General features: G+C 42.2%; 1 protein-coding gene across 4 annotated transcripts; it reads left to right on the plus strand.

Annotated features, from left to right (window-relative positions):
- The first annotated feature begins 1,211 nt into the window (after nucleotides 1-1,211).
- Nucleotides 1,212-27,663, plus strand: mypn (myopalladin). 4 transcript variants are annotated; one of them, XM_058064237.1, is made up of 20 exons: nucleotides 1,212-1,339; nucleotides 3,379-4,350; nucleotides 8,980-9,155; nucleotides 9,261-9,312; nucleotides 9,387-9,786; nucleotides 9,841-9,906; nucleotides 9,979-10,120; nucleotides 11,314-11,430; nucleotides 11,505-12,162; nucleotides 15,662-16,669; nucleotides 16,741-16,873; nucleotides 20,597-20,677; nucleotides 22,756-22,977; nucleotides 23,062-23,211; nucleotides 23,295-23,374; nucleotides 24,601-24,727; nucleotides 24,806-25,013; nucleotides 25,090-25,255; nucleotides 26,268-26,401; nucleotides 26,494-27,663. In XM_058064237.1, the coding sequence occupies exons 2-20, from the start codon at nucleotides 3,380-3,382 to the stop codon at nucleotides 26,670-26,672; spliced, it is 5,070 nt and encodes a 1,689-aa protein (XP_057920220.1). In that variant the 5' UTR covers nucleotides 1,212-1,339; nucleotide 3,379; the 3' UTR covers nucleotides 26,673-27,663. The 4 variants fall into 4 exon arrangements, with proteins under 4 accessions (XP_057920220.1, XP_057920218.1, XP_057920221.1 ...); XM_058064235.1 differs by having other exon boundaries at nucleotides 9,387-9,906; XM_058064238.1 differs by lacking the exon at nucleotides 20,597-20,677 and having other exon boundaries at nucleotides 9,387-9,906.
- The last annotated feature ends 112 nt before the right edge of the window (nucleotides 27,664-27,775 follow it).

Here is a 27,775-nt window from a genome sequence, read left to right on the forward strand (position 1 = left end):
TATCTTCATACAAATAATATGCAAAGAAACAAACGTGTACAGGTCTACAGGGGAAGTCCCAAGCGTGTAGCTTATTTGTGTTTGTCACAGAGGCATTTTAGTTTCCTAATTCAGTCTTTTACACTGTTTTAAGTGTAATTTAGAAACTCTGCCTCTGTCTTTGTCTGTTCTGGGAATGCTTGTGACTGTCGTGTAATAAATGTTCATTAGCAATCAGACATCTGTTGTTGTTAAAGTGAGACCTTGATAATTAATTGCATTATTGCATAAATCAACAAAATACATCCCATTCATCATAAATTGATAATACAGTCATCCATTTGTATTTTTGCAGATTTACAGAAAACTTATTTACAACCTTGTAAATAATAATAGAGCCCTCTCAACATGAAATAACACCCCTATAGTCACCTTTACACTTGTATTAGCCAATGTAGTACACAGTAAGAGCAAAAAGCAATAAAAGCCTGTTTTTCCCGAACCTTACAGTAACATTACTGACACCTAGTGGCCAGTGTAGAATACTACATGTCATCACAAAGTGTTTGAATGCATCTTCTGAATGCCTTAGATTTGTATTTTAGTTAATTTCGCCATTTGTAGGCTTGAAAAACTCATTTGCTTAAGTTTAAGAGTTTTTTTTTGCAGAAAGGTGATGATTCAACTCTACAATAGAAGACATGGTGGCGACACAAGATGGCGGAACTGCATTTTCTAAGAGCTCGGCCTGCATCTCTCATAGATATACATGCTCTGCACCAACCTGCAAGCGAAAAGGCATCTCGCCATGTGACGTGAGGTTACGTATTGAAAGTGCTGTTCAGTAGCAAATTAGTTCACAAAAAAAAAACATTTTCATGTAAAAAATTTTTGTGTTTGCGTCAAAGTGAAAGTTGAAAGTACTTGAAAGCGTTTTGTATTTCATTCCTCCTCATCTCGTGTGTTGACAGTTCGGCCGTGAGAGGAGGAACCTGAGCGTTTATGACGGAGCTCCGGCCGACCAGTGGAGGTGGAATCCCTTTACAGCACGCCCCCGCTGGCCAATGAGCAGGGACGCCACCCGAGCGTATGGGCCAGGCCTCCCCAAAATAAACTGCGAGCACGGCGCTGACAAATGTTGCTACTTTTACCGGTGACAGGTTGCCCCAGCGACTGGCCTCCATACTCCCCTGTAAACGCCAAGGTTAACTGGAGAGACGCAGGAAGGCTGGGCGCCTGCCTGTAAACCAACGTTTTCCCAAGCGGCAGCAACTGGAGGAGTGGAATCTCCCCTCGGAGCACAGGTGCGCCCTAAGGATACACCAGGCCATTCCCAAAGGCCGGCTGGGCTTCCTCTCAGGTAAAAACATAACATTCCCGTGTCCTGCATGCCGTCTTTTGGCATCAGCCTCATGCTGACGTTCAGCTGACTGATCATGCAGCTTCTTAATTCAATTACCGGACCCCCCTGCCCCCCTGCACCCCATGCCCCCGCCCGTCTTTATCCAGGGTCCCGTTCCTGTGGAAAAAATAACCTTCCGCCCTCACTCTGTCCGTCACTTCGCTTTGCTTGATTACTGATGACTGATACCAAAATCCGAATAAGAAGGTCGGACAAGATGAAGGAAGCGTTTTTGTTGCTTTTCCGAATGTAAACCGAGCCCCCCCGGCTATTATTAGATATGACTCGGTGGGCTTGGGGGCTGTTTGCACAGGATTCAAGTACACAACAGCTGCGGCTTCAGGTCTGCTGGAAGGGCATCGCACTGCGCTTAATTGCCCCGATTTGAGTGTCAGCGGCATATGTGGGGCAGATCTCGTGTCTGGATTCAATAACTTGCTGGCACGGAGGAAACTCCACTTAAGTTGGGTGAAAAGGAGGAAAAGCCAGTTGACCAGTTGATTTACGTGCGCACTCGAACATGACACCCTATGACGACCATGCTGGAATTAGATGCAAAAATATGCTATTTTTACCTTCAGCTTCATTGCAGCAAATATTTAACAGACTCCAACATGGGGGGGGGGGGGGGGGGGCAGCTGGGATAGGCTCCAGCACCCCCTCGCCCTTTGTGAGGATAAGCGGTAGAAAATGAATGAATGGATGTTAATTCCGGGCGGCACGGTGGTCTAGGTGTTAGCGCGCAGACCAGGGTTCAATCCCACCCTCGGCCATCTCTGTGTGGAGTTTGCATGTTCTCCCCGTGCATGCGTGGGTTTTCTCCGGGTACTCCGGTTTCCTCCCACATTCCAAAAACATGCTAGGTTAATTAGCCACTCCAAATTGTCCATAGGTATGAATGTGAGTGTGAATGGTTGTTTGTCTATATGTGCCCTGGGATTGGCTGGCGACCAGTCCAGGGTGTACCCTGCCTCTCGCCCGAAGACAGCTGGGATAGGCTCCAGCACCCCCGCGACCCTCGTGAGGATAAGCGGTAGAAAATGAATGAATAAATGTTAAATCCCCACTCGGGCATCTCTGTGGCGTTTGCATGGTCTCCGCCTACCGGGTGCTATTGTGGTATTCGAAATAGAGCCGCAACAATTAATCACTGATTAATTGATTGTCTGGTTAATCCACCACAAGGTTGGTATTTTATTTATTGTTTTTTAAATTGACAAATGTAAATATGTGAATATTTTTGCCTCTTTTGTGATATGTTGCAGACGGCTAATGTTGGTCCACATGGGCCAGGGGTTGGCAACCCGCAGCTCCAGAACCATGTTTGGCTATTGAGATTCCTTTTTGTGGCTCCCTTTGCAATGCGGGAATATTTTTTTGAAAATGTGCATTTTTCCAAAGACCTCGAATGCATCCTGGTTCTCGATACACGGCCAGAAATTAGCAAAGGAAAAAAACGTTACGGACATTTTCAAAAGAAGTACGCAAGGTTTTCTGAAATGTGGCCAATTATTTCAAAGTAGACACCACGTGTAATGGTGGTCATCCCTGCAGTCACCTCTGCACATGCCGGGTTCGATGCCGACTACTTGGTATCCAATATACGTGCACACTCCACTTCTATGTGTTTATACTGGTGTTGGAACCAGTTTGGCTTCATTTTAGATGCCTTCAAGGACCATAAGTGTACTTAGTTTATACTAGATGCAGGAATCAAACCAATCTATTCCAGGATCTTTACTGCCGTTGGGTTGTCATGGGATTGGTCCTGGTTTTCATCTGGCCGTTGGGCCCCTAGGTCTCCCACCCCTCCCATGGTCGCTAAACCCCCCCCCCCTAAAAAGTCCTGTTTTGTCTCTCTACCATCTGTGGATCTTCTGTCTATCTCAGTCAAGACCCGACCAGTCAAGACCCGACCGCTGTGATGATTGACTTCCATTGTGAACTGTCAATATATAAATGACCTTGACTTGACGACCTTGTGATCCATCCTACAGGATGGAAGACAACGCCTCTGAGCCTCCGCCATCGCTCTCCCAGCTCCTAAGGGAAAGCTACCTGGCCGAGGCCCGCGCCCACCAGCGCCACAGCGAGATGAGCCGCTCGGACGCTTCATCTTCACGTCTGCAGATTTTGGGCTCCCTGAAAGGAAAGACTGAGGACTCGGCCGGCTTCCATGAGGGCCAACTGCCGGACCTGTCGGCCTTCCTCAACCAGGAAGAGCTGGACAAGAGCGTCAACTTGGCCCGCCAGGCCATCGGACACGAGCCCCGTGATGAGAGGGCGGAGGTCAAAGCCACTGTCGCTCCATCGGCATCTTCGGCTCCCACTTCCTCTTGTGTTCACCTCGCCCAGCCCCCTCCTGCTCCTCCCATGCCCTCCTCCTCCGTGTCCTTCACACAGCTAGCCGAGGCTAGCAACCTCACAGCGGACAGGAAGTCCCAGAAAGCCTCCAACATGACGAGGAACAGCAGTGAAGGCCTCAACCATGTCAACAAGTCAGCAAGGAACGCCCCGTATGGGATGGAGACCCAGTCCAAGAAGGAGTTCCTCAACAAGGCGGCGGACTTCATCGAGGAACTCTCTTCTCTCTTCAAGGCCAACACCTCCAAGCGGATCCGACCCAGAGCGTGCAAATCCCACAGGAGTCGGAACCAGAACAAGAGCCAGAACGATGGCGTGGTTCACGACGTCAGCTCAGACAGCAGGGAGCGCAAGGCCACGCCCGAGGAGGCTTTGGAGGAGGGGCCCCGTCAGCAGGAGGTCCAGCATGCAGACTCTCCGAACGAGAGGATTACTGAGCAACAGGAACCGGACCGCAAAGAGGTGGAGGTGGCGCCATCCCGTCAGGAGGAACCTCCGTGTGAACCTCCTCGCTTTCTCCACAAACTGAAAAGCAGAGAAGTTCTTGAGGGCAGCAAAGTCCAGCTAGATTGCATCGTTGGAGGACATCCCATACCTGAAGTCAGGTAAGCAGCCTCAATGTCCACCTTGGCTTACGTTCATTTATCATAACGTATTATTTACACATTAGGGGACGTCTTGGAACCTTGGAGGGAAAAATGCAGATTTAAAATCATTTATTTAATAAAAATAAGTTATTTATTTTGACCATGAATGTGACTCCAATCAAATATTGTATGCAGGCAATTAGTCCGTTTTAAAAAAAAACTCTAAATTACAGTCCTCGCTTCGTCCCCCCAGTACCAAAACATATACCTTTTAAATGAAAACCTCCCACAAAATAACAGTAATAAATTATAAATACAGTAACACCATAACCACTTCACGTTTTGAATTGCAAGCTTCATTCAAAAATATATGAATAAATCATGCTGTTGCTTTTTTAAAAAATGTATTTATTTAATTTAATTTAATTTAATTTAATTTAATTTAATTTAATTTAATTTAATTTAATTTACTTTAATTTAATTTAATTTAATTTAATTTAATTTTATTTTATTTTATTTTATTTTATTTTATTTTATTTTATTTTATTTTATTTTATTTTATTTTATTTTATTTTATTTTATTTTATTTTATTTTATTTTATTTTATTTTATTTTATTTTATTTTATTTTATTTTATTTTATTTTATTTTATTTTATTTTATTTTATTTTACAGTAAACCTGGGATATATCAGATTCAATTGTTCCCACTGGTTTTGTTCGATATAAGCGAAATCCGTTATATGCGTATACCGGAAAATGTCCGTTTTACGCATATATGGGAGTTATATCCGGTATATGCGTAAATGGGATTTTATCCGTTATAAAAAGGCACTTCCTTGACTATGTTTCCAATGTACCTGGACGCGCAGGCAACGCTGCAAACGCTGCAAATGACGTCGTATAGCGGCCTGTCACGATTCGGCGAATCGGAGCGCCACGATGCGGCCATCCGATATATGCCAGGGAAATTTCATGGAAATGCATTGGAACGGGACTGGAGATTTTGTCCGAAATAGGCGAAATCCATTATAAAAAATCCGATATATGCAATGAATTTTTATTGGAAATGCATTACAGAAAAATCGGTTCTTTTTTATCTGTCCGTTTATCCGAATTTCCGATATATCCGAGTTCGATATATGTGAGGTTTATTTTATTTTATTTTATTTTATTTTATTTTATTTTATTTTATTTTATTTTATTTTATTTTATTTTATTTTATTTTATTTTATTTTATTTTATTTTATTTTATTTTATATATTTCAGCACATTTCATTCCCATTTCATCCATTTCCAAATCAACGGAAACATCCAGTGGCATTAAAGCATTCAGAAGATGCATTCAAAGACATTGTGATGATATGTTCCATTCTCCACTGGTCACCAGGTGTCAGTAATGTTCATTTACGGACTAAACTCGAAACTGAAAGCAGATGAATTCCCACATGTTGGCAAGTCGGGAATAATATCCAAAGTCCTCCCTTCCTCTCACTGACAGTTCACGGCGCCCTCCAGGGCCCCGCCCCTCTATTTGAGAAGTACTGCATAAATACATAGATAGGATCGGTTTCTTAGTATTCTCACCGTTTGAAATCGCTGGGGTGCAAAAACATTTCTGTCCCCGAGTGGGGGTGTGGGTGAAACCAATTGAGAAGAACTGCTGCGATGTTGAGTGAGACACACAAGCACCAGCTGTAACAACAGGGCTTTAATTACAGGCTAAAATAATCCCCAACACGAAGTACTGTTACTAAAACTCAAACTGAACACTCTGAGAGCAAGACAAATGAGTATGTATTATATATATATTATTACTATTATATATATATTACTATATTGGGTAATAGGAGTGCAAAGGAGACTATAGGGGTGTTATTTCATATCTGGAGGGCTTTAAGAATGTGATTGTACTGTATCCAGTGAGGTTGTAAACAGGTTTTCTAGGATCTAACTACTAAAATATTGCGTTTATAAATAAAGTATAAAAGTATAAATGTGTCCCCCCCCCCCCGATGAAGTCCAAGAGTACTTTTAGCCAGAAAGTGTCGCCAACACATGAAAGGTAGTAAATGGTCGATGTGGCAGGCAGGATAGGGATGAAGCAGAGGTGTGACGGTGGGGGGGGGGGCACGGGGCATTGTCGGGGGCTAACATATACTAGCAGGGGGAATGCAAACGCTGCCATTTTTAGAGCGGACTGGCACTGGGAGCTCGTGTCTGATAATGGAACCCACTGAGCTCTTGGCGGTCGTCTGAAGACACGCCAATCTTTGGTAAGATGATTTCATGCCTGCTTTTGGGTGGGAAACTTTATTATTATTATTATTATTATTGACATTTATCTTTAACGTACATTAAGATGTAAGAATTGTCCAAGCTTAGTTTTTGTCCTGGTGGGGTCACCACCAACTTTCTTCCATGGTTTCAGCTTCTTGTTCCTTCTGAGGATTTAGTCTGAGCTTTGACGTGCTGGGTTGGGTTGGGTACGTAAAGACTTCAGATGCGTAAAGAGTTGAGATTAGCGTTGTGCGTATAGTCGGAGCAGTCAGGCTCCAAGGGAATCTCCTCTCTGGTGCGGAGCGTCAGAAGGAAAATAGCCGTGACAGGTGCATGGAGCATGGAGAAGGCCCCGACTATCCTCGTTACCGGTCATGCTTTTAATTTAGACCCTTACTCATGACAAATGGCTCTCTTGGAGCTCAACATCCCACTGTCAGTCTATTCCGAGGGGGGGGGGGGGGCGGGAAAGAATTCCAGGGTACCTTCACTGGCAAATCACCAATGCATTTATTGTGTAGGAATATTTGAATCAGGCCATCCTGGGGACGGCCCCGGCTGGGATTTACGGACATAGGCTGTCTCACCTCATTCACCTCATATTCCACTTTGTTTATGGGCTGGATCTTTAGAAAGCATCAAGGACTCATCTGCTCTAAATAGATGATCTTGGAGGCCGCTGCTCATGTCGCTGCCTGGGGTGTTGGAAGTCACTTTAACTTTGTACTTTTTACACTAAAAACGCTTCTAATATCTATACTAATTATTTCATGGGACTGACACATTCTGGGGTTATAATATGATATATTTTATTTACACTGTACTACTCTAAGTAACAGTCTTTGATGGTAATATTACTACTCTTTTTCTACAATCTTGTTATAAGCTGTTGGGAGTATTCTGCACACATTAAAGTACGTTTAATGTGTTATATTTAAGATGTATTGTTTAATATAATATATAAATTATTGGATCATAATATTCATTAAAAAATACTAAATATAAGAATTCTATTAAACCATAGAAAGCAAATGAAGTAAAACTTTCCCTGCAAATAAAACCTGCAGTTATTAAAATATGTCCTCATGTGTGCTCGTGGAGATGTCCTGCATAATTCCCTGTATTTTCCAATGTAAATGTTAACAGGAAGTATATCATATTGGTCTCTCCTCTCGCTGAGCTTTTCACAATAAAAGCTATCGGTGGGAAGTATAAGACAAATACTGCATAACGCAGTACCAGTTGTAGAACATGTGACTGGGAATGATTCCTCCTGAGCTGCGTATGAAGGTTGAAGGTATGACAAGAACTGGTGCTGGATCCTATCATCATTCCGTGGATATTTCATCCCATGTCCCTGATGAATGCGTCCAAAGTATACAACTTAGTGTCGGATGTTCCAAGTTGACAGTATGCTAGGCCGATGTCTAAACTGGTGTCTTTTACAAGCACGCAGGGAAAAGTTGGCTCGTTGAAATGGACGCCTAACTCGGCCAAAAATGCTCTCGGGGACGCCGCCTGGCTGGGAATTTGCTAAATAGTCTTTAGTGACACAGTCCCTTACGGCGCAGCGCTAGGAAACACCACTAATGGACGCTCTTAATGATTGTTGGGTTTTACTGTACTGTACTGTACTGTACTGTACTGTGATTGAATACCTCCTGCCAAAAAGTGAGCTGCCACAGGAACCACCTCACCGTGACTTTAAAGTGATGCAATAGCACTATATTGCAGTTTTTCAAGAATATACAAATATGTAATAAATCATGCTATTTCCTGGCTGAATACGTTCTCCTCCAATTTCGGATCAACCTTTGTCATAAAAGTTGTAATTATGAGATTAGATTCAGGTCCACAACCCTCTCCTTTTCTCTCTTCGATTGCCATAGTTTACCGGTAACACAATCCATAAAGACATATGCCTCACACAATTATTGAACATGGAAATGATAAAATGCGTATGTACTCATTAATGATGAATGATCAGTTAGATGGTTGATGACCAGATGACCAATCACAGCACACAATGGTGCATTCAAGGACCACTAAACCTGCATGTAAAAACAGTGGCTGGTACATGTATGCTGTATGTGTTTACCTGTAGTCTCACATTTATTCATATTTGAGGAGAAATTGGATTTTCTGGGGGAAAAATGTAAACAAATATTATCATAAGAACATTCATTCATTCATACATTCATTTTCTACCACTTATCCTCACGAGGGTGCGTGGGTGCTGGAGCCTATCCCAGATAAGAACAAACAAATAACGTAAATGAATACTTCAAAAGTGAGCTTTCTCTGAGGTGTCTCATTGATGGTTCCGATGGTTCCGATGTTTCCGATGTCGTGACTTTGCTGAGTTGCAGATGGTTCTGTGAGGGCAAGGAGTTGGAGAACAGCCCTGACATCCAGATCATCACCGATGGTCAGCTCCACTCGCTCATAATCACCGAGGCTTTTGAGGAAGACACAGGACGTTACTCCTGCTTTGCATCCAACTTCTACGGGACCGACTCAACGTCGGCTGAGATCTACGTTGAAGGTGCCTACAGGGACTATATAGTACTATACTGTACTGTACTATAGTGTACTGTACTATACTGTAGTAATCGTGTAAAAGACTGAAATGCACCCCCCGGTTCTGCAGGTGCATCTTCTTCAGACTCTGAGGGGGAACATCACTTTGAGAACGTAGGCCAGTAAGTTCTCCTCCCGCCGCTATTAGCATCTGAAAGGTTGACCATCGCTAACAGCAACTATTTGATGTGAAAAGCCTGCAGAGGAAACAACCCAAGTCCACGCCGTCATCAAGCCAGAGCTCCACAGACGTTCCAGAGTCTTTAGCAGATCAAACCATAGCAACCGAGGAGCCGCTGAAGGAACTCAGCACTTTATCTGTCCCAGTACCAGTCCCTGTCCCCATCCAGACAACCACAACCACCTCGCTCCTGAGCCCGGAACGCCCTGAAGCACTCGCAGCGTCCACAGCTCGTCCACAGGAGACCGAACCAACAACATCACCCGAGGGAGTGTCTGCTACGTCAGCACCAGCGGATCTCAGCGAGGTTCAGCTGCCGTCAGGGGCTACGTCTCTCGGGTCCACAACACAGACTTTCAGTCCTGTGCTGTCATCGGTGCTGCCCCCCTACACCCCCCCGACATCCCAACCTGAGGTGGGACCCATTCATTTGATATTTTTCTACTCCCAACTTTTGTTGTCCTTCCAGAGTCAAACATCTGACCTGCAAGACCTGAACGGGCGACCCGTCATGGCTGCTCCTGTTTTCACAAAGGTGGGTCCGGCCTGAAAAGGACTGTGGTGGGCTTTGTTGTCAGCAACATGTTTTATCCTCGCCCCCCCCCAGTGCCTGCAGGACCTGGTGGCGTCAGAAGGGCAGCTGGTGGTCCTGGAGTGCCGTGTGAAGGGGGTGCCATCCCCTCGAGTGGAGTGGTACAAAGACGCGGGACTCATTGAGGACTCTCCGGACTTTAGGATCCTGCAGAAAAGTAAGCATGGCCGACACGGTGGAACGCTAATACGCTAATACGCTAATACGCTAATATTGCTAATATTGCTAATATTGCTAATATTGCTAATATCGCTAATATTGCTAATTTGCTAATACGCTAATATCGCTAGTATCGCTAATACGCTAATATCGCTAGTATCGCTAATATCGCTAATATCGCTAATATCGCTAATATCGCTAACATCGCTAATATTGCTAATATCGCTAATATTGCTAATATCGCTAACATCGCTAATATTGCTAATATCGCTAATACCGCTAATATCGCTCATACCGCTAATATCGCTAATATCGCTAATACGCTAATATCGCTAATATCGGTAATACCGCTAATACCGCTAATATCGCTAATATTGCTATTACCGCTAATATTGCTAATATCGCTAATATCGCTAATATCGCTAATATGCTAATATCGCTAATATTGCTAATATCGCTAATACGCTAATACGCTAATATCGCTAATATCGCTAATATCGCTAATACTTGAAGAATAGCTTGAACACGCTTCATTATCTGTCTTTCATTGTGATGATGTGCAGTACCCCACACTGGTCACTAGGTGGCAGTCATGTTACTGGAAAGGTACTGTTACTGGGAGACACACAAGCACCAGAATTCTGCAACAAATAAATGAGGGAATACTGCATAGCTAAAATAACTCAAATTAATGTATTGAAATTCCTGAAAATGATGAAGTTTATGTCCTAATGATCTTCATATTCAGGACACTAAAAAATACACAAAAATGTCAGCTGTGATAACGCTGATGCTTTTTCCATCCCAGATCTCCAGATGAAGCAGGTACATATTGTTGGATAACATCCATGTTGTGTGTGTGTGTGTGTGCGTGTGCGTGTGTGCATAAACACGTCTGGGAAGTGTTTAGCCGTAGGTTCAAGGCTTCTGCTCTTCTTCTGTACACAAACCAGGGCTGCTTTCTTCTGGACCTTATAAGGTGGTCTCTCATCTCTCATGCTGCGTCAAGCCGCCATTTAGCTTCACGTAGACTCGGACTCACACAAAGAAACTTTTCTGTGTACTTTTTCTACCCAAGTCTTGTCTCGCCTCAGCTAAAACTCTCAGCAGGTCCAAACGGACGAGAAGGTTTGGATAACTGGATATTGTTTATTGATATTTATATTATTAATATAGCTTTTGTTTCTCCAGAGGAAATATGCACGTTGGTCATCGCTGAGGTTTTTCCCGAGGATTCAGGAATGTTTACTTGCACGGCAAGCAACTCCTACGGAATAACATCCAGTACTGCAACACTAAAGATCAAAGGTAATATTTCTCTTTATGTTTGAATATTAATATCATATGAATACTTGAATGTATACCTTTTGTTATTCTTCCAGGCAATGGTGCTAGCAACCACGCATCTCGGCCTTTTTGCACCTTAACTGTGGAGCCCAGTCCAGTCCAAGAAGCCTCCTTATCAGATCTCACCTCTGGTCCCGTAAGAACCCACACGGACTTTAGTGGGACCAGTACTACCAAGCCCCACTCCAGCACCGTCCGCCTGGATCCGTTAGTCCATAGCAGCCTACGTCTGGACCCGTTGAGCACCAGCACGCTTCGTCTGCACCCCAACAGTTCCAGCATGCTGCGTCCAGACCCCTTACGGACCGGCTTTCCCGGCTTGGACCCCGGCCTCAACGTTGGCAGTGTCGGCGTCCCGAACCTAGACCAGGACCCTCCAGAGAGCCCACACCCTAAAGCCTTCACTTCACAGGAGGGGTCAGGACCAGCTTCTGACGCAAGCCCCCATCTGGAGGACAACGGGGCAGGGGTTTCGTTGCCCCTCCCTGATCCGCCTACTAACTCCTGCCTGAAGTCGGGGGTCTTGACGAACCACAAAGACTCCCGCTCCGGTTCCAGAGTTGGTCTCCGTGTGCATTTCAAGCTGCCTGAGGATGAGGATGGTGAACAAAGTCACATGTCCGCCCCGTCTGATGAAGATTGGGACGACTTGGCCAACAAAGGACCGCCGCCCGTGCTGGCAAAACCCAAACTGTAAGTACGGCGGATTCAGGATTGGGTTTGGTTCGTCTAACTCAATTCATGGAAGATTAGAACGGATTTCATATTCATCCTGAAATTCCACCTGAAACATTCCCAACGTTGAGTAGTTTGTATCTTTATGTGTTAGCGGAATATTTGCTATCATTTGGTAACTTCAGGGAACTAAAGGAGAGTTTCTAATTCTGGTCTTGGAGCTGATATGTTTGGGAAAAACCAAATTATTGTCCTCCAAATCCAGTCTTCGCTTCCCATTTGATCCTCCCCTCTTCTTCCACTCCAAATATAAACGCTCCTCCTTCCGTGTGACCGTCACATCTTTTCCCAAAAGCGTCAAGTCACTTCCAATGTGGACTTTCAGGCTCTCCAAAACAAAGGATGGCGTTTTTTATTTGTAAGTTCACACCAAAGCTTTTATTTCTGCTTCTAGCATAACTGGATTTCATAACTGGATGTTTGCTCGTTTCATACAATATTCATCATTTGCACTAAAATGGATATATGTATATTGTGGGGTCTGCAATATTGCTATATTAGGTGTATATCTTGGATATCTTGGATATATCTCGTAACTCTTAGATGCATAAGTGGGTCAAAATATTCATATTCCATATTCCAGGTATTTTTCAGAAAACATGTTTTTGATATCATGCCATTCACATTTTTAACTTACCTTTTATACATTTTAAGAAATTTTAATAAATCTTCCATAAGTGGGTCAAAAATGACCCGGTCAGGTTGTTTTCTTGAAATATCTTCGTCATGAAAATTTTTTTATCATTTCATATTCCAGGTATTCCTAAAAAAAAAACATGTTTTTGATATCATGACATTCACATTTTTAACTTACTTTTTATACATTTTAAGAAATTTTAATAAATCTTCCATAAGTGGGTCAAAAATGACCCGGTCAGGTTGTTTTCTTGAAATATCTTTGTCATGAAAAAATGTTATCATTTCATATTCCAGGTATTCCTAAAAAAAAAAACATGTTTTTGATATCATGATGTTCACATTTTTAACTTACCTTTTATACATTTTAAGAAATTTTAAGAAATCTTCCATAAGTGGGTCAAAAATGACCCGGTCAGGTTGTTTTCTTGAAATATCTTTGTCATGAAAAAATGTTATCATTTCATATTCCAGGTATTCCTAAAAAAAAAAACATGTTTTTGATATCATGATGTTCACATTTTTAACTTACCTTTTATACATTTTAAGAAATTTTAAGAAATCTTCCATAAGTGGGTCAAAAATGACCCGGTCAGGTTGTTTTCTTGAAATATCTTCGTCATGAAAATTTTTTTATCATTTCATATTCCAGGTATTCCTAAAAAAAAAACATGTTTTTGATATCATGATGTTCACATTTTTAACTTACTTTTTATACATTTTAAGAAATTTTAAGAAATCTTCCATAAGTGGGTCAAAAATGACCCGGTCAGGTTGTTTTCTTGAAATATCTTTGTCATGAAAAAATGTTATCATTTCATATTCCAGGTATTCCTAAAAAAAAAACATGTTTTTGATATCATGACGTTCACATTTTTAACTTACTTTTTATACATTTTAAGAAATTTTAAGAAATCTTCCATAAGTGGGTGAAAAATGACCCGGTCAGGTTGTTTTCTTGAAATATCTTTGTAATGAAAAATTGTTATCATTTCATATTCCAGGTATTCCTAAAAAAAAACATATTTTTGATATCATGCCATTCACATTTTTAACTTACTTTTTATACATTTTAAGAAATTTTAAGAAATCTTCCATAAGTGGGTCAAAAATGACCCGGTCAGGTTGTTTTCTTGAAATATCTTCGTAATGAAAATTTTTTATCATTTCATATTCCTGGTATTCCTAAAAAAACATGTTTTTGATATCATGACATTCACATTTTTAACTTACTTTTTATACATTTTAAGAAATTTTAGTTTTTGTGTTACTACCCCAACCTTCCATAAGTGGGTCAAAAATGACCCGGTCAGGTTGTTTTCTTGAAATATCTTCGTCATGAAATTTTTTTTATCATTTCATATTCCAGGTATTCCTAAAAAAAAAACATGTTTTTGATATCATGACATTCACATTTTTAACTTACTTTTTATACATTTTAAGAAATTTTAGTTTTTGTGTTACTACCCCAACCTTCCATAAGTGGGTCAAAAATGACCCGGTCAGGTTGTTTTCTTGAAATATCTTCATCATGAAATTTTTTTATCATTTCATATTCCAGGTATTCCTAAAAAAAAAAAACATGTTTTTGATATCATGATGTTCACATTTTTAACTTACTTTTTATACATTTTAAGAAATTTTAAGAAATCTTCCATAAGTGGGTGAAAAATGACCCGGTCAGGTTGTTTTCTTGAAATATCTTTGTAATGAAAAATTGTTATCATTTCATATTCCAGGTATTCCTAAAAAAAACATGTTTTTGATATCATGACGTTCACATTTTTAACTTACCTTTTTATACATTTTAAGAAATTTTAAGAAATCTTCCATAAGTGGGTCAAAAATGACCCGGTCAGGTTGTTTTCTTGAAATATCTTTGTCATGAAAAAATGTTATCATTTCATATTCCAGGTATTCCTAAAAAAAAACATGTTTTTGATATCATGCCGTTCACATTTTTAACTTACTTTTTATACATTTTAAGAAATGTTAAGAAATCTTCCATAAGTGGGTCAAAAATGACCCGGTCAGGTTGTTTTCTTGAAATATCTCATGTCATGTCATGAAAAAATGTTATCATTTCATATTCCAGGTATTCCTAAAAAAAAACATATTTTTGATATCATGACATTGACATTTTTAACTTCCCTTTATGCAACACACAATGGATCCTCACAAAAAATGAAGATGTTTCTAACATGAAATGATTCTTGTGTGGTCCTAAATATAATACTAAATATCATACAAGTGATTATTCCTAACCAAAATGGCAAAATTGTCCTAAAAAGGCATTGATTCTAGTATGGGTGATTTTTGAGCCCCTTATGGAAGAGTGGAGGGTCCAGTCACTCGGGCATCAAAGGGTTAACTGTCTTTTTTACTGTTACTTTTTTTAACTTAACTATTGCCCTGAAAGGAGAAGCTCTCCAATCTCCTTGAACATCTTGGAGCATGACAATGAAAGCCATTCCAGTCCATTCCAGTCCATTCCAGTCCATTCCGGTCCATTCCGGTCCATTCCATTCCAGTCCACATAGTAAAATAAGACTTTGACGGGTTCCTCGGTATTGCTGAATTGAATCCACGGATAAAGATCCTAGGAAATTCCTATCCAGTGTTGTTTTTGTGGCCAACTTCTTGGTCTAAGAACTATGGGACTATGGTGGTCCATAAAAGGGCAGATGGATCCTCAGGCTGATTTTGGCTTCCTCCTTTTGGGCTTTCCAGGACTGAGCGGCCGTAACTCCAGTGAAGCCCTGCTCACCATGTATAGCATCTTCTCAGATCACCTCTAATGCCTCCTTTGTTTGATTGACAGGGACCCGGCTCAGCTCCAGCTCCTCCACAACCAGGTCCTCATGGAGCAGCAGCAGCAGGACGGCGAGCCCCCGACCCAAAACCAGTCTTCATTCCAGGCTAAGCCAGCGACCCCAAGCTCCCGTGAAGGTCCGCTGTGGTCCTTCAGAGAAAAGCGGGATTCCCAGGCGCCGTATGTCAGCAGCACCTCGCAGTTGACGCCCACATCCGCACCTCCACCGACACCCTCACTAACTTCTACTCCTGCCATCAACACCACGACACCTTCATCCGCTCCTCAAGTTAGGACCTCCTCCCTGGTGACATCTCCTCCACCTATGCCACGCCTCGCCACGGCTCCGCCCCTTCTTGTAGCACCTTTGACTCAGATGAACAGCATCCACGCCTCCCATCTCAACCTATCAGCAGCGGTTCTCGCCAAAAGTCCACCGACGCCGCAGTTCTTCTCGCAGCAGACGACTAACTTTAGTCCGAGCTCGACGGATTCAACGGCGGCCTCGCAGCACGTCCCGTCTCCCGCCGCCATCCTGAGGAGCACCCATGCTTCCCTCATGAACCTGACGGCTTCCTCGCAGACCTTCAACTACGCCCGGCCCAAAGAGTTCATCAGCGCTCAGACCTTCTCACCCGTGAGGAGCCCCTCCCCCACAGAATCCCCGGTCCCGCTTCTCCACGAGCTGGCGGCCGAGCTCAACTCCTCAGCGGCCAGCTCGCCGACGCTCCCGCCTTTCTCGCCCCCGCCTTTCTCGCCCCCGCCCAGGACATTCCCCACCCGAGTGCTCCGCTCGCCCACCAGTCCGCCATCGCTGGTGTCCTCGCCAACGCCGGGCTTGAACAACGTGTTCGCCTTCAGAGCCCAATCACCCCCCCAGGCCGCCTCCCCCACCTCCAGCACCTCCACCCCCAGCCCCATCCAAAACCCAGTGGCCTTCCTCAGCTCCATCCTGCCTTCCCTGACCTCCTATCAGCCTACCAACTCCATGGGCCTCCCCAGAGGAGCTCCTCTGGGGTACATGAGATCATGACTGCACTCGTTGGTGAGGCCATCACATCTTCTGAAACGTTTCTCTTGTCTTTAAGGTTAAACAAGAAGCTAGCAAAGACGCGTCTAGCGTCTACTGAGAACATTCGGGAGAGCAAGGAAGCCCTTCTTCATGAAGTTGAGAGGAAAATGCAGTTTAAGGAGGATCTTCATGTTTTTGCCCACCAACAGGTACCAAAGATCTTCTTCTTCTCTGAATGGACTTGGTTGGACGTCTTACATCACTAACACGTTCTATCACAGCTTAGGTTACATATTGCATCCCAATGTGGTAGTATAAGTACTATAAATACTACTGCTAATACTACAAAGTTGACAGTGATGGCTTTGGAGGTGGACTTGCTTTGATGAATGAATATACAGTAGATCCTTCCATCCTTTTGGTCCAAAATCTTTTCAAAAGTTGGTGATGGGGCAAATCCCATCCAGTACCAGTATCGGGTTCCGATACCGGTCTAATCTCACCCAGATTTCCTACACATGGGCCATGTCTGCGCTTTAGGGTTGTCAGGAAACGTAGCGAGAAGAACACCAACAAACATAGCTAGAAGAACACCAACAAACGTAGCTAGAAGAACACCAACAAACATAGCTAGAAGAACACCAACAAACATAGCTAGAAGAACACCAACAAACGTAGCTAGAAGAACACCAACAAACGTAGCTAGAAGAACACCAACAAACGTAGCTAGAAGAACACCAACAAACATAGCTAGAAGAACATCATCAAACATAGCTAGAAGAACACCAGCAAACATAGCTAGAAGAATATCAGCAAACGTAGCTAGAAGAACACCAACAAACGTAGCAAGAAGAACACCAACAAACGTAGCTAGAAGAACACCAACAAACGTAGCGAGAAGAACACCAACAAACGTAGCTAGAAGAACACCAACAAACATAGCTAGAAGAACACCAACAAACATAGCTAGAAGAACACCAACAAACATAGCTAGAAGAACACCAACAAACATAGCTAGAAGAACACCAACAAACATAGCTAGAAGAACATCAGCAAACATAGCTAGAAGAACACCAACAAACATAGCTAGAAGAACACCAACCAACATAGCTAGAAGAACACCAACAAACATAGCTAGAAGAACACCAACAAACATAGCTAGAAAAACACCAACAAACGTAGCTAGAAGAACACCAACAAACGTAGCTAGAAGAACACCAACAAACGTAGCTAGAAGAACACCAACAAACATAGCTAGAAGAATATCATCAAACATAGCTAGAAGAACACCAACAAACGTAGCTAGAAGAACACCAACAAACGTAGCTAGAAGAATATCAACAAACGTAGCTAGAAGAACACCAACAAACGTAGCTAGAAGAACACCAACAAACGTAGCTAGAAGAACACCAACAAACGTAGCTAGAAGAACACCAACAAACGTAGCTAGAAGAACACCAACAAACGTAGCTAGAAGAACACCAACAAACGTAGCTAGAAGAACACCAACAAACGTAGCTAGAAGAACACCAACAAACATAGCTAGAAGAACACCAACAAACATAGCTAGAAGAACACCAACAAACGTAGCTAGAAGAACACCAACAAACATAGCTAGAAGAACACCAACAAACATAGCTAGAAGAACACCAACAAACGTAGCTAGAAGAACACCAACAAACGTAGCTAGAAGAATATCAACAAACGTAGCTAGAAGAACACCAACAAACGTAGCTAGAAGAACACCAACAAACGTAGCTAGAAGAACACCAACAAACGTAGCTAGAAGAACACCAACAAACGTAGCTAGAAGAACACCAACAAACGTAGCTAGAAGAACACCAACAAACATAGCTAGAAGAACACCAACAAACATAGCTAGAAGAACACCAACAAACATAGCTAGAAGAACACCAACAAACGTAGCTAGAAGAACACCAACAAACGTAGCTAGAAGAACACCAACAAACGTAGCTAGAAGAACACCAACAAACGTAGCTAGAAGAACACCAACAAACATAGCTAGAAGAACACCAACAAACATAGCTAGAAGAACACCAACAAACATAGCTAGAAGAACACCAACAAACGTAGCTAGAAGAACACCAACAAACGTAGCTAGAAGAACACCAACAAACATACCTAGAAGAACACCAACAAACATAGCTAGAAGAACACCAACAAACATAGCTAGAAGAACACCAACAAACGTAGCTAGAAGAACACCAACAAACGTAGCTAGAAGAACACCAACAAACGTAGCTAGAAGAACACCAACAAACGTAGCTAGAAGAACACCAACAAACATAGCGAGAAGAACACCAACAAACATAGCTAGAAGAACACCAACAAACGTAGCTAGAAGAACACCAACAAACGTAGCTAGAAGAACACCAACAAACGTAGCTAGAAGAACACCAACAAACATAGCTAGAAGAACACCAACAAACGTAGCTAGAAGAACACCAACAAACGTAGCGAGAAGAACACCAACAAACGTAGCGAGAAGAACACCAACAAACATAGCTAGAAGAACACCAACAAACATAGCTAGAAGAACACCAACAAACGTAGCTAGAAGAACACCAACAAACGTAGCTAGAAGAACACCAGCAAACGTAGCTAGAAGAACACCAGCAAACGTAGCTAGAAGAACACCAACAAACGTAGCTAGAAGAACACCAACAAACGTAGCTAGAAGAACACCAACAAACGTAGCTAGAAGAACACCAACAAACGTAGCTAGAAGAACACCAACAAACATAGCTAGAAGAACACCAGCAAACATAGCTAGAAGAACACCAAAAAACAGCTAGAAGAACACCAACAAACGTAGCTAGAAGAACACCAACAAACGTAGCTAGAAGAACACCAACAAACGTAGCTAGAAGAACACCAACAAACGTAGCTAGAAGAACACCAACAAACGTAGCGAGAAGAACACCAACAAACGTAGCTAGAAGAACACCAACAAACATAGCTAGAAGAACACCAACAAACGTAGCGAGAAGAACACCAACAAACGTAGCTAGAAGAACACCAACAAACGTAGCTAGAAGAACACCAACAAACGTAGCTAGAAGAACACCAACAAACGTAGCTAGAAGAACACCAACAAACATAGCTAGAAGAACACCAACAAACGTAGCTGGAAGAACACCAACAAACGAAGCGAGAAGAACACCAACAAACGTAGCTAGAAGAACACCAACAAACGTAGCTAGAAGAACACCAACAAACATAGCTAGAAGAACACCAACAAACGTAGCGAGAAGAACACCAACAAACGTAGCTAGAAGAACACCAACAAACGTAGCTAGAAGAACACCAACAAACGTAGCTAGAAGAACACCAACAAACGTAGCTAGAAGAACACCAACAAACGTAGCTAGAAGAACACCAACAAACGTAGCTAGAAGAACACCAACAAACGTAGCGAGAAGAACACCAACAAACATAGCTAGAAGAACACCAACAAACGTAGCTAGAAGAACACCAACAAACGTAGCTAGAAGAACACCAACAAACGTAGCTAGAAGAACACCAACAAACATAGCTAGAAGAACACCAACAAACATAGCTAGAAGAACACCAACAAACGTAGCGAGAAGAACACCAACAAACGTAGCTAGAAGAACACCAACAAACGTAGCTAGAAGAACACCAACAAACATAGCTAAAAGGCAGGGATCTACTGTATGCCGATTATGATACAAAATATGGATTATGTCTTGCATTACTTGACCAGAACCCCAAAAGACGCCATATAAGATTGACTGTAAGGTAACTTGTACATTTGGGCGTGGTGACCAGTCATCATGCGTCCATGTATGATAACGAGGATGCATGTGAATAACAATCATCTCCGCTTCTCCATCAGTGGGTTTGTGTGTCTGTGTGGGCTCATCATCCGCCATCCTATCTTCTCATAGAAGCCCAATCATGAGGGGAAAACAGCCAGCAGACTCCATGTGGGACCAAACATTCCAGCTACTGTCATTAACTATGATGAGGTACCAGGATCATCTCATTGCTAGCTGCAAGCACGGCGTCGGGACGCTAACATTATGATAAGATTATCATATAACAGTCATATAGTCATATATATATACAGTGGTGGTCAAGCCACGGGATGCTGTGTCCTCCCGTGTTTTGACTGATACTGTATATGTATCCTGTTACTGTCAATGGCATCGGGAATTCACGCATCTGTTAACTAATATGTAACGTGCACGAGGAAACACGTATGTTAGAATCCTACTGCATTCTGCTCATGAAATGTTATGTTATGATGTTATGACTTTCCCTTTACGTTGTTTCTATGGCACACACCCCAAACGTTACATCGGATAACCTTTTCATTCATCAACATTCATTCATCTTCTACCGCTTTTTCTGGCTAAATAAAACTTTATTCAAATGGACGAATCAACACAATGTACATAATGACTTGACTTCTGGTTCCTGTTTTACCCTCACACCTTTTTGGCTTTCCAGCAGCTTCCGCTGAAGGGCTATTAAGTCACTATATGACTAAATACCAATATTAAGTCACTGTATGACTTAATACCAATATTAAGTCACTATATGACTTAATACCAATATTAAGTCAATGTATGACTTAATACCAATATTAAGTCAATGTATGACTTAATACCAATATTAAGTCACTGTATGACTTCAATACCAATATTAAGTCACTATATGACTTAATACCAATATTAAGTCACTGTATGACTTAATACCAATATTAAGTCACTATATGACTTAATACCAATATTAAGTCAATGTATGACTTAATACCAATATTAAGTCACAGTATGACCTCAATACCAATATTAAGTCACTGTATGACTTAATACCAATATTAAGTCACTATATGACTTAATACCAATATTAAGTCAATGTATGACTTAATACCAATATTAAGTCACAGTATGACCTCAATACCAATATTAAGTCACCGTATGACTTAATACCAATATTAAGTCACCGTATGACTTAATACCAATATTAAGTCACTATATGACTTCAATACCAATATTAAGTCACGATATGACTTAATGTCAATATTAGGTCACTATATGACTTAATGTCAATATTAGGTCACTATATGACTTAATGTCAATATTAGGTCACTGTCTGACTTAAATACCAATATTAAGTCACTATATGACTTAATACCAACATTAAGTCACTATATGACTTAATACCAACATTAAGTCACTATATGACTTAATACCAACATTAAGTCACTATATGACTTAATACCAACATTAAGTCACTATATGACTTAATACCAACATTAAGTCACTATATGACTTCAATACCAATATTAAGTCACTATATGACTTCAATACCAATATTAAGTCACTATATGACTTAATACCAATATTAAGTCACTATATGACTTAATACCACTGCTGCAGTAACGTCAATGCATGTAGGTTTATGATGCCTGATAAGCACGATATGACATGAACATGATTTCCTACAGCTTGTTGTTTTTTCATATTGAACATTTTCATGAATGAATAATTAATGACATACAATAATCCCTTGCCAGTTCGCCCTTCACATTAGCTTTTTGAAAAATATATCAATTAATAAATGGTGCTGTTTCATGGTTGAATATGGTTTATTATTAGTCCAAAAATGCATACCTAAGCAAATGTTCAAATGTTCAATCAACTTTTCCAATCATATTGTACATTAGCCACTAGAACACAACACAACATAATTATGGCAACACACGAGCATGAGTCTTATTATGTCTTAAACTGATGAGTTACTGTTACTATGTCTACTATATTGGGTAACACCAGTGTAAAGGTGACTATAGGGGTGTTAGTTTATGTCCAGAGGGCTCTAATAATGTAAAAAACTGTATTATGTGTGAAATGGACTTATGTCTGGGTCTGGGTCCAATAAACCAAGATAAATGGGGGATTACTGTATATTATTAATACATGTATTCAATCTCCAACAAAGCTAAGATTTAGCTTTAGCATACATACATTGGATTAGTTTTATTAGTTTTACATGAAAATGTTTTGGATGCTCCTCATGTTCTGTTTCTCCTTCTTCTCAGGAGTACAAAGTTTCCAATTTTGAGCAGCGACTGATGAGCGAGATTGAGTTCCGCTTAGAGCGAACGCCCGTGGAGGAGTCGGACGACGAGGTGCAACACGACGACGTCCCCTCGGGGAAATGCATCGCGCCCATCTTTGACAAGAAGCTGAAGAACTTCAGAGCCATGGCGGGCGTGCCTGTGACTTTCTCCTGTAAAGTTGTTGGCATCCCTATTCCGAAGGTGCTGGGTGGAGATGGATACGTACATATACGATACCGTATATGATATTTATATCATATATTAATTTTTTATATTTGTCATCAGGTGTACTGGTTCAAAGACGGCAAGCAGATCTTGAGGAAGAACGTCCATTACAAGAAGATAAGAGAAGGTGATGGAACATGTGCTCTCCACATCCAGTCCACAACAGCTGACGATGATGGGAACTACACCATCATGGCAGCCAATCCACAGGTAGCATCTGGCACGGCGCCATCGCTACATCGCTACTACATCCTTCTCTACTAACTCTCATTTACCTTTGCGACCATCTCAAGGGGCGGATCAGCTGTTCGGGCCATTTGATCATCCAAACAGGACCACCCCGAAGTCGCCTGACCCCGATTAGCTCTCAGAGGTGAGGAGGAACGAGCGTGATGTTCAACAGGAGGTTTGCTTCTGGAGGAGCAACCTAAGCCGAGGAACTCGTGCCACTGATTTGCTGGACTGGAAAAGCTTAAACTAACCTAATAACTGCTTGAGCCAAACTTAGCGGCAACAACTGCAATCAAGCGTTTGTGGTAACTTGCAATGAGTCTCTTCCAGCGCTGTGGAGGACGGTTGGTCCACCCATCTTTGCAGAATTGTTGTCCTTGGGCCACATTGGAGGCTTTTCCAGCATGAAGCCTTTTGAAGGTCATGCCAGCATCTCAGTAGGATTGAGGTCAGGACTTGGACTAGACCACTCCATAGTCTTTGTTTGGTTTTTGGTGGACTTGCTGGTGTGGTTTGGATCAATGTCCTGCTGCTCAACCCACTTGAGATCATGGATGAATGGTGCCACATTCTTCTTCAGGATTTTTTGGTAGACAATAGAATTCATGGTTTTATTTATCATAGCAGAAAAACATCTCCAGACCGTCACACTACCACCACCATATTTTACTGTTGCTACGATGTTCCTTTTCTTAAATGTGGAGTTACTTTTACGCCAGATGGAATGGGACACACACCTTCCAAGATGTTGGACTTTTGTCCCAAAGGTCTTGGTGATCATGAAGAGATGAGCCTTAATGCTCTTTTTGTTCAGCAGCGTTTTTTTGTCTTGGAACTCGTGTTTGCCAAGAGTCTTTCTTCTGGTGGACTCATGAAACCGATCTTACCTGAGGCCTGCAGTTTGTGGATGTCGTTGTGGGGTCTTTTGTGACCCCTTGGATGAGTCGTCGCTGCGCTCTTGGGGTCATTTTGGTTGGCCAGCCACTCCTGGGATTGTTATGGAAAAATGGCTCTCACTGTGGTTTGCCGGAGTCCCGAAGCTTTAGACGGGGCTTAAAACCTTTTCCAGACTGAAAGATCTCAATTCATCTCACTTCTGTTTTAATGGGGGTGGATTTGGATATTTGTTTCTCCCTTCATAAAAAGTTTCATTTAAAAGCTGCATTTTGTGTTCAGTTGGGTCGTCATTGACTCATTTGGTGATCTGGAATATTTAAATATGGAAAACATACAAAAATCATTTTTTCACAGTCTTGGTTATAATGTGTAGCTCCCATTTTATTTCCCAAATACGGTTGCCTGTTCAATAAAGGAAAAAAGGAAAAAAGGAAAAAATGGACTCATCCCAACTATCTATCCCGTTTTCAGGGTACGAGCTCGCATCCAGGAAGTTGAAGGGGAGCAAACCCAGGAGCGTTTTTTCCGGCCTCATTTCCTCCAGGCTCCAGGAGACATGTTGGCCCACGAGGGGCGGGTCTGCAGACTAGACTGTAAGGTAGGGGTCCGGTTCTCAGCATCAATGTCCCACTTTAGCAAAACCACCCCCCCCCAAAACGGATGGTTTGTCTTCCAGGTGAGCGGCCTGCCCAGCCCTGAGCTCATGTGGTTGGTGAACGGTAGACCCATCTACCCGGACCTCTACCACAAGATGCTGGTGCGGGAAACCGGCATCCACTCCTTGGTCATTGACCCTCTGACACAGAACGACGCTGGCACCTACACCTGCATCGCAAGCAACAAGGCAGGGCAGAGCTCCTTCAGTCTGGAGCTCCAAGTTGTGGGTGAGAAGGTCAAGTCCAATGTCCACCAGAGATGTTGGGGTTGGAGGTTCTGTAATGTTGCTCATTTTGGCTTCAGAGAAAGAGATGAAACATCCTCCTCAGTTTGTGGAGAAGCTGCAGAACATGGGGATTCCTGAGGGGACCCCTGTCAGGCTGGAGTGTCGGGTGATGGGCATGCCCCTCCCGGTCATATTCTGGAAAAAGGACAATGACAGCATTCCCAGAACAAAGAGCAGAATGAGGTCAGTGAGATAACCAAAGCACAAAACCAAACTAGCATACGTTTCATAATATTCAACACAAAACATTCATTCATTTTATATCGCTTATCCTCATGAGGGTCACGGGTGCTGGAGCCTATCCCAGCTGGACTGGTGGCCAGCCAATCCCAGGGCACATATAGACAAACAACCATTCACACTCACATTCATACCTATGGACAATTTGGAGTGGCTAATTAACCTAGCATGTTTTTGGAATGGGGGGGACATGCAAACTCCACACAGAGATGGCCAAGGGTGGAATCGAACTCGGGTCTCCTCGCTTTGTGGCCTACAGTGCTGATTTATTCATTGATTAGTAAACCAGGCCATAGTAGAGTTTATACCAATGCATTATTATTCTATTTACAAACGGCTGTGCTACGTTTAAATGTGCTACGTTGAAATGTGCTACGTTTAAATGTGCTACGTTTAAATGTGCTACGTTTAAATGCGCTACGTTTAAATGCGCTACGTTTAAATGCGCTACGTTTTAATGCGCTACGTTTTAATGCGCTACGTTTAAATGCGCTACGTTTTAATGCGCTACGTTTAAATGCGCTACGTTGAAATGCGCTACGTTTAATGTGCTACGTTTAAATGCACTACGTTTAAATGCGCTACGTTTAAAAGCGCTACGTTGAAATGTGCTACGTTTAAATGTGCTACGTTTAAATGTGCTACGTTTAAATGCGCTACGTTTAAAAGCGCTACGTTTAAATGCGCTACGTTTAAATGTGCTACGTTTAAATGCGCTACGTTTAAAAGCGCTACGTTTAAATGCGCTACGTTTAAATGCGCTACGTTTAAATGTGCTACGTTTAAATGCGCTACGTTGAAATGCGCTACGTTGAAATGCGCTACGTTTAAATGCGCTACGTTTAAATGTGCTACGTTTAAATGCGCTACGTTGAAATGCGCTACGTTGAAATGCGCTACGTTTAAATGTGCTACGTTTAAATGTGCTCCGTTTAAAAGCCTTGGTGTGCTCCAGCATGCAGCAGGACGCCACAGGATACGTGTGCCTCCTCATCCAGCCAACCACCAAAGAGGATGCTGGCTGGTACACCGTGTCGGCCAAAAACCAGGCTGGAATTGCATCCTGCACCTGCAGGCTGGACATCTACGGTACGAACGCCATCAGTTCCTAGATCAAGTCTCGGCAGCTTTACCGGAGAACATACGTGAACATACATGTCAACGTGTACTATGACCTTCAGCACAGTGGCATCAGAGCGTGCCCACGCCCATGAAGAAGACGCCACGCGCCGGCAGCCGCTACGCCGCTCTGACGGGCCAAGGGCTCGACATCAAGTCGGCCTTCCCCACGTCGGAGACCAGCCCCTTCCTGTTCTCCAGCTCGCCTTCCGAGGCCGCTCTGGAGAGCGACGAGCTGTGAGCGGATGGCTCCTCGCAGCCTTTGAGTGATGGGATCGGCGTGAGACGCTCGGAGGAAAGGTCGTGAAACGATTGTGCCAACGGCACGGTGTCACCATTCCGGTTTACAAAAGTCAGAGCACCAGTTTTTGGGAATGATCCATTTGCAAAGTCTTAACTCGAATGAGTCACGTTTGTTTGGGTGTTGGTTTTTTACGGTTGGTGAGAACGTGTCGTTGAGTTCTATTATTAGAAGCATCATAATTAATAACACATACCCCTAATTTAGCACAGTTATGACATTGATCATACACCATACTTTGAAATATGTCATATAATCAAGTGGCCGCATTATTTATGCCAAACTAGTCACTTTTTCACCACCATGTTCTTCCATGTGTAATACTACAAGCATTTTAGGAATACATGATCTCACTGTGTTTGTTCACAGATGGAATACTATAAAGTATTTAGTGAGGGGGGGGAAGAGGGAAGAATGTTGGTATTTTTGGTGATGTTCATGGCTGGTAAGGCATTTACTTTTTTTAAAAGAAGAGAATAATAACATAAAAATAGTATTTGCGACTACAGTACTTCATCCCATTTATTTATTTATTTATTTTATAAAACTGACAGAAACCCAAAAGTACATGCTCCCATCTTGGCGCTGTTACATTGTTATGAGGGTTTGGCGCCCCCTTCTGGTAAGACAGAGTATTGCGCCTGAGACCTGCGGTTGAATATCAGATTAGCAAAAAGGTTCAACTCCTTTTTCCTTATTCTTATCGCAAATTCAGCCATTTTTTACTCCAGAGGGTCTTACAGAAAATACATTTATAACTTAGTTCTATGAGGAAATATTAATAACCATTTTGTGCTATGATTATTTGGGTTGTTTAGCACGTCATAAACGATGCCAACAGGTCACAGCTAGAGCCTCTAATTGTGAGTTTTTCAAAGATTTAAAACATATATTCTCCTGATGTAATGTTGCACACTGTAAAATAGTTTTGTCTTGACAATAAAGTTATATTTATTCAAGTGAGTGACGTTTGCTTTGTAATTATAAATACTATATCACCAATATCGGACAAAGTGATTCGTTAAAATTCCCAAAAAAGTAAT

This window comes from Doryrhamphus excisus, chromosome 2, assembly GCF_030265055.1.
Source record: "Doryrhamphus excisus isolate RoL2022-K1 chromosome 2, RoL_Dexc_1.0, whole genome shotgun sequence".
Taxonomy (NCBI): domain Eukaryota; kingdom Metazoa; phylum Chordata; class Actinopteri; order Syngnathiformes; family Syngnathidae; genus Doryrhamphus; species Doryrhamphus excisus.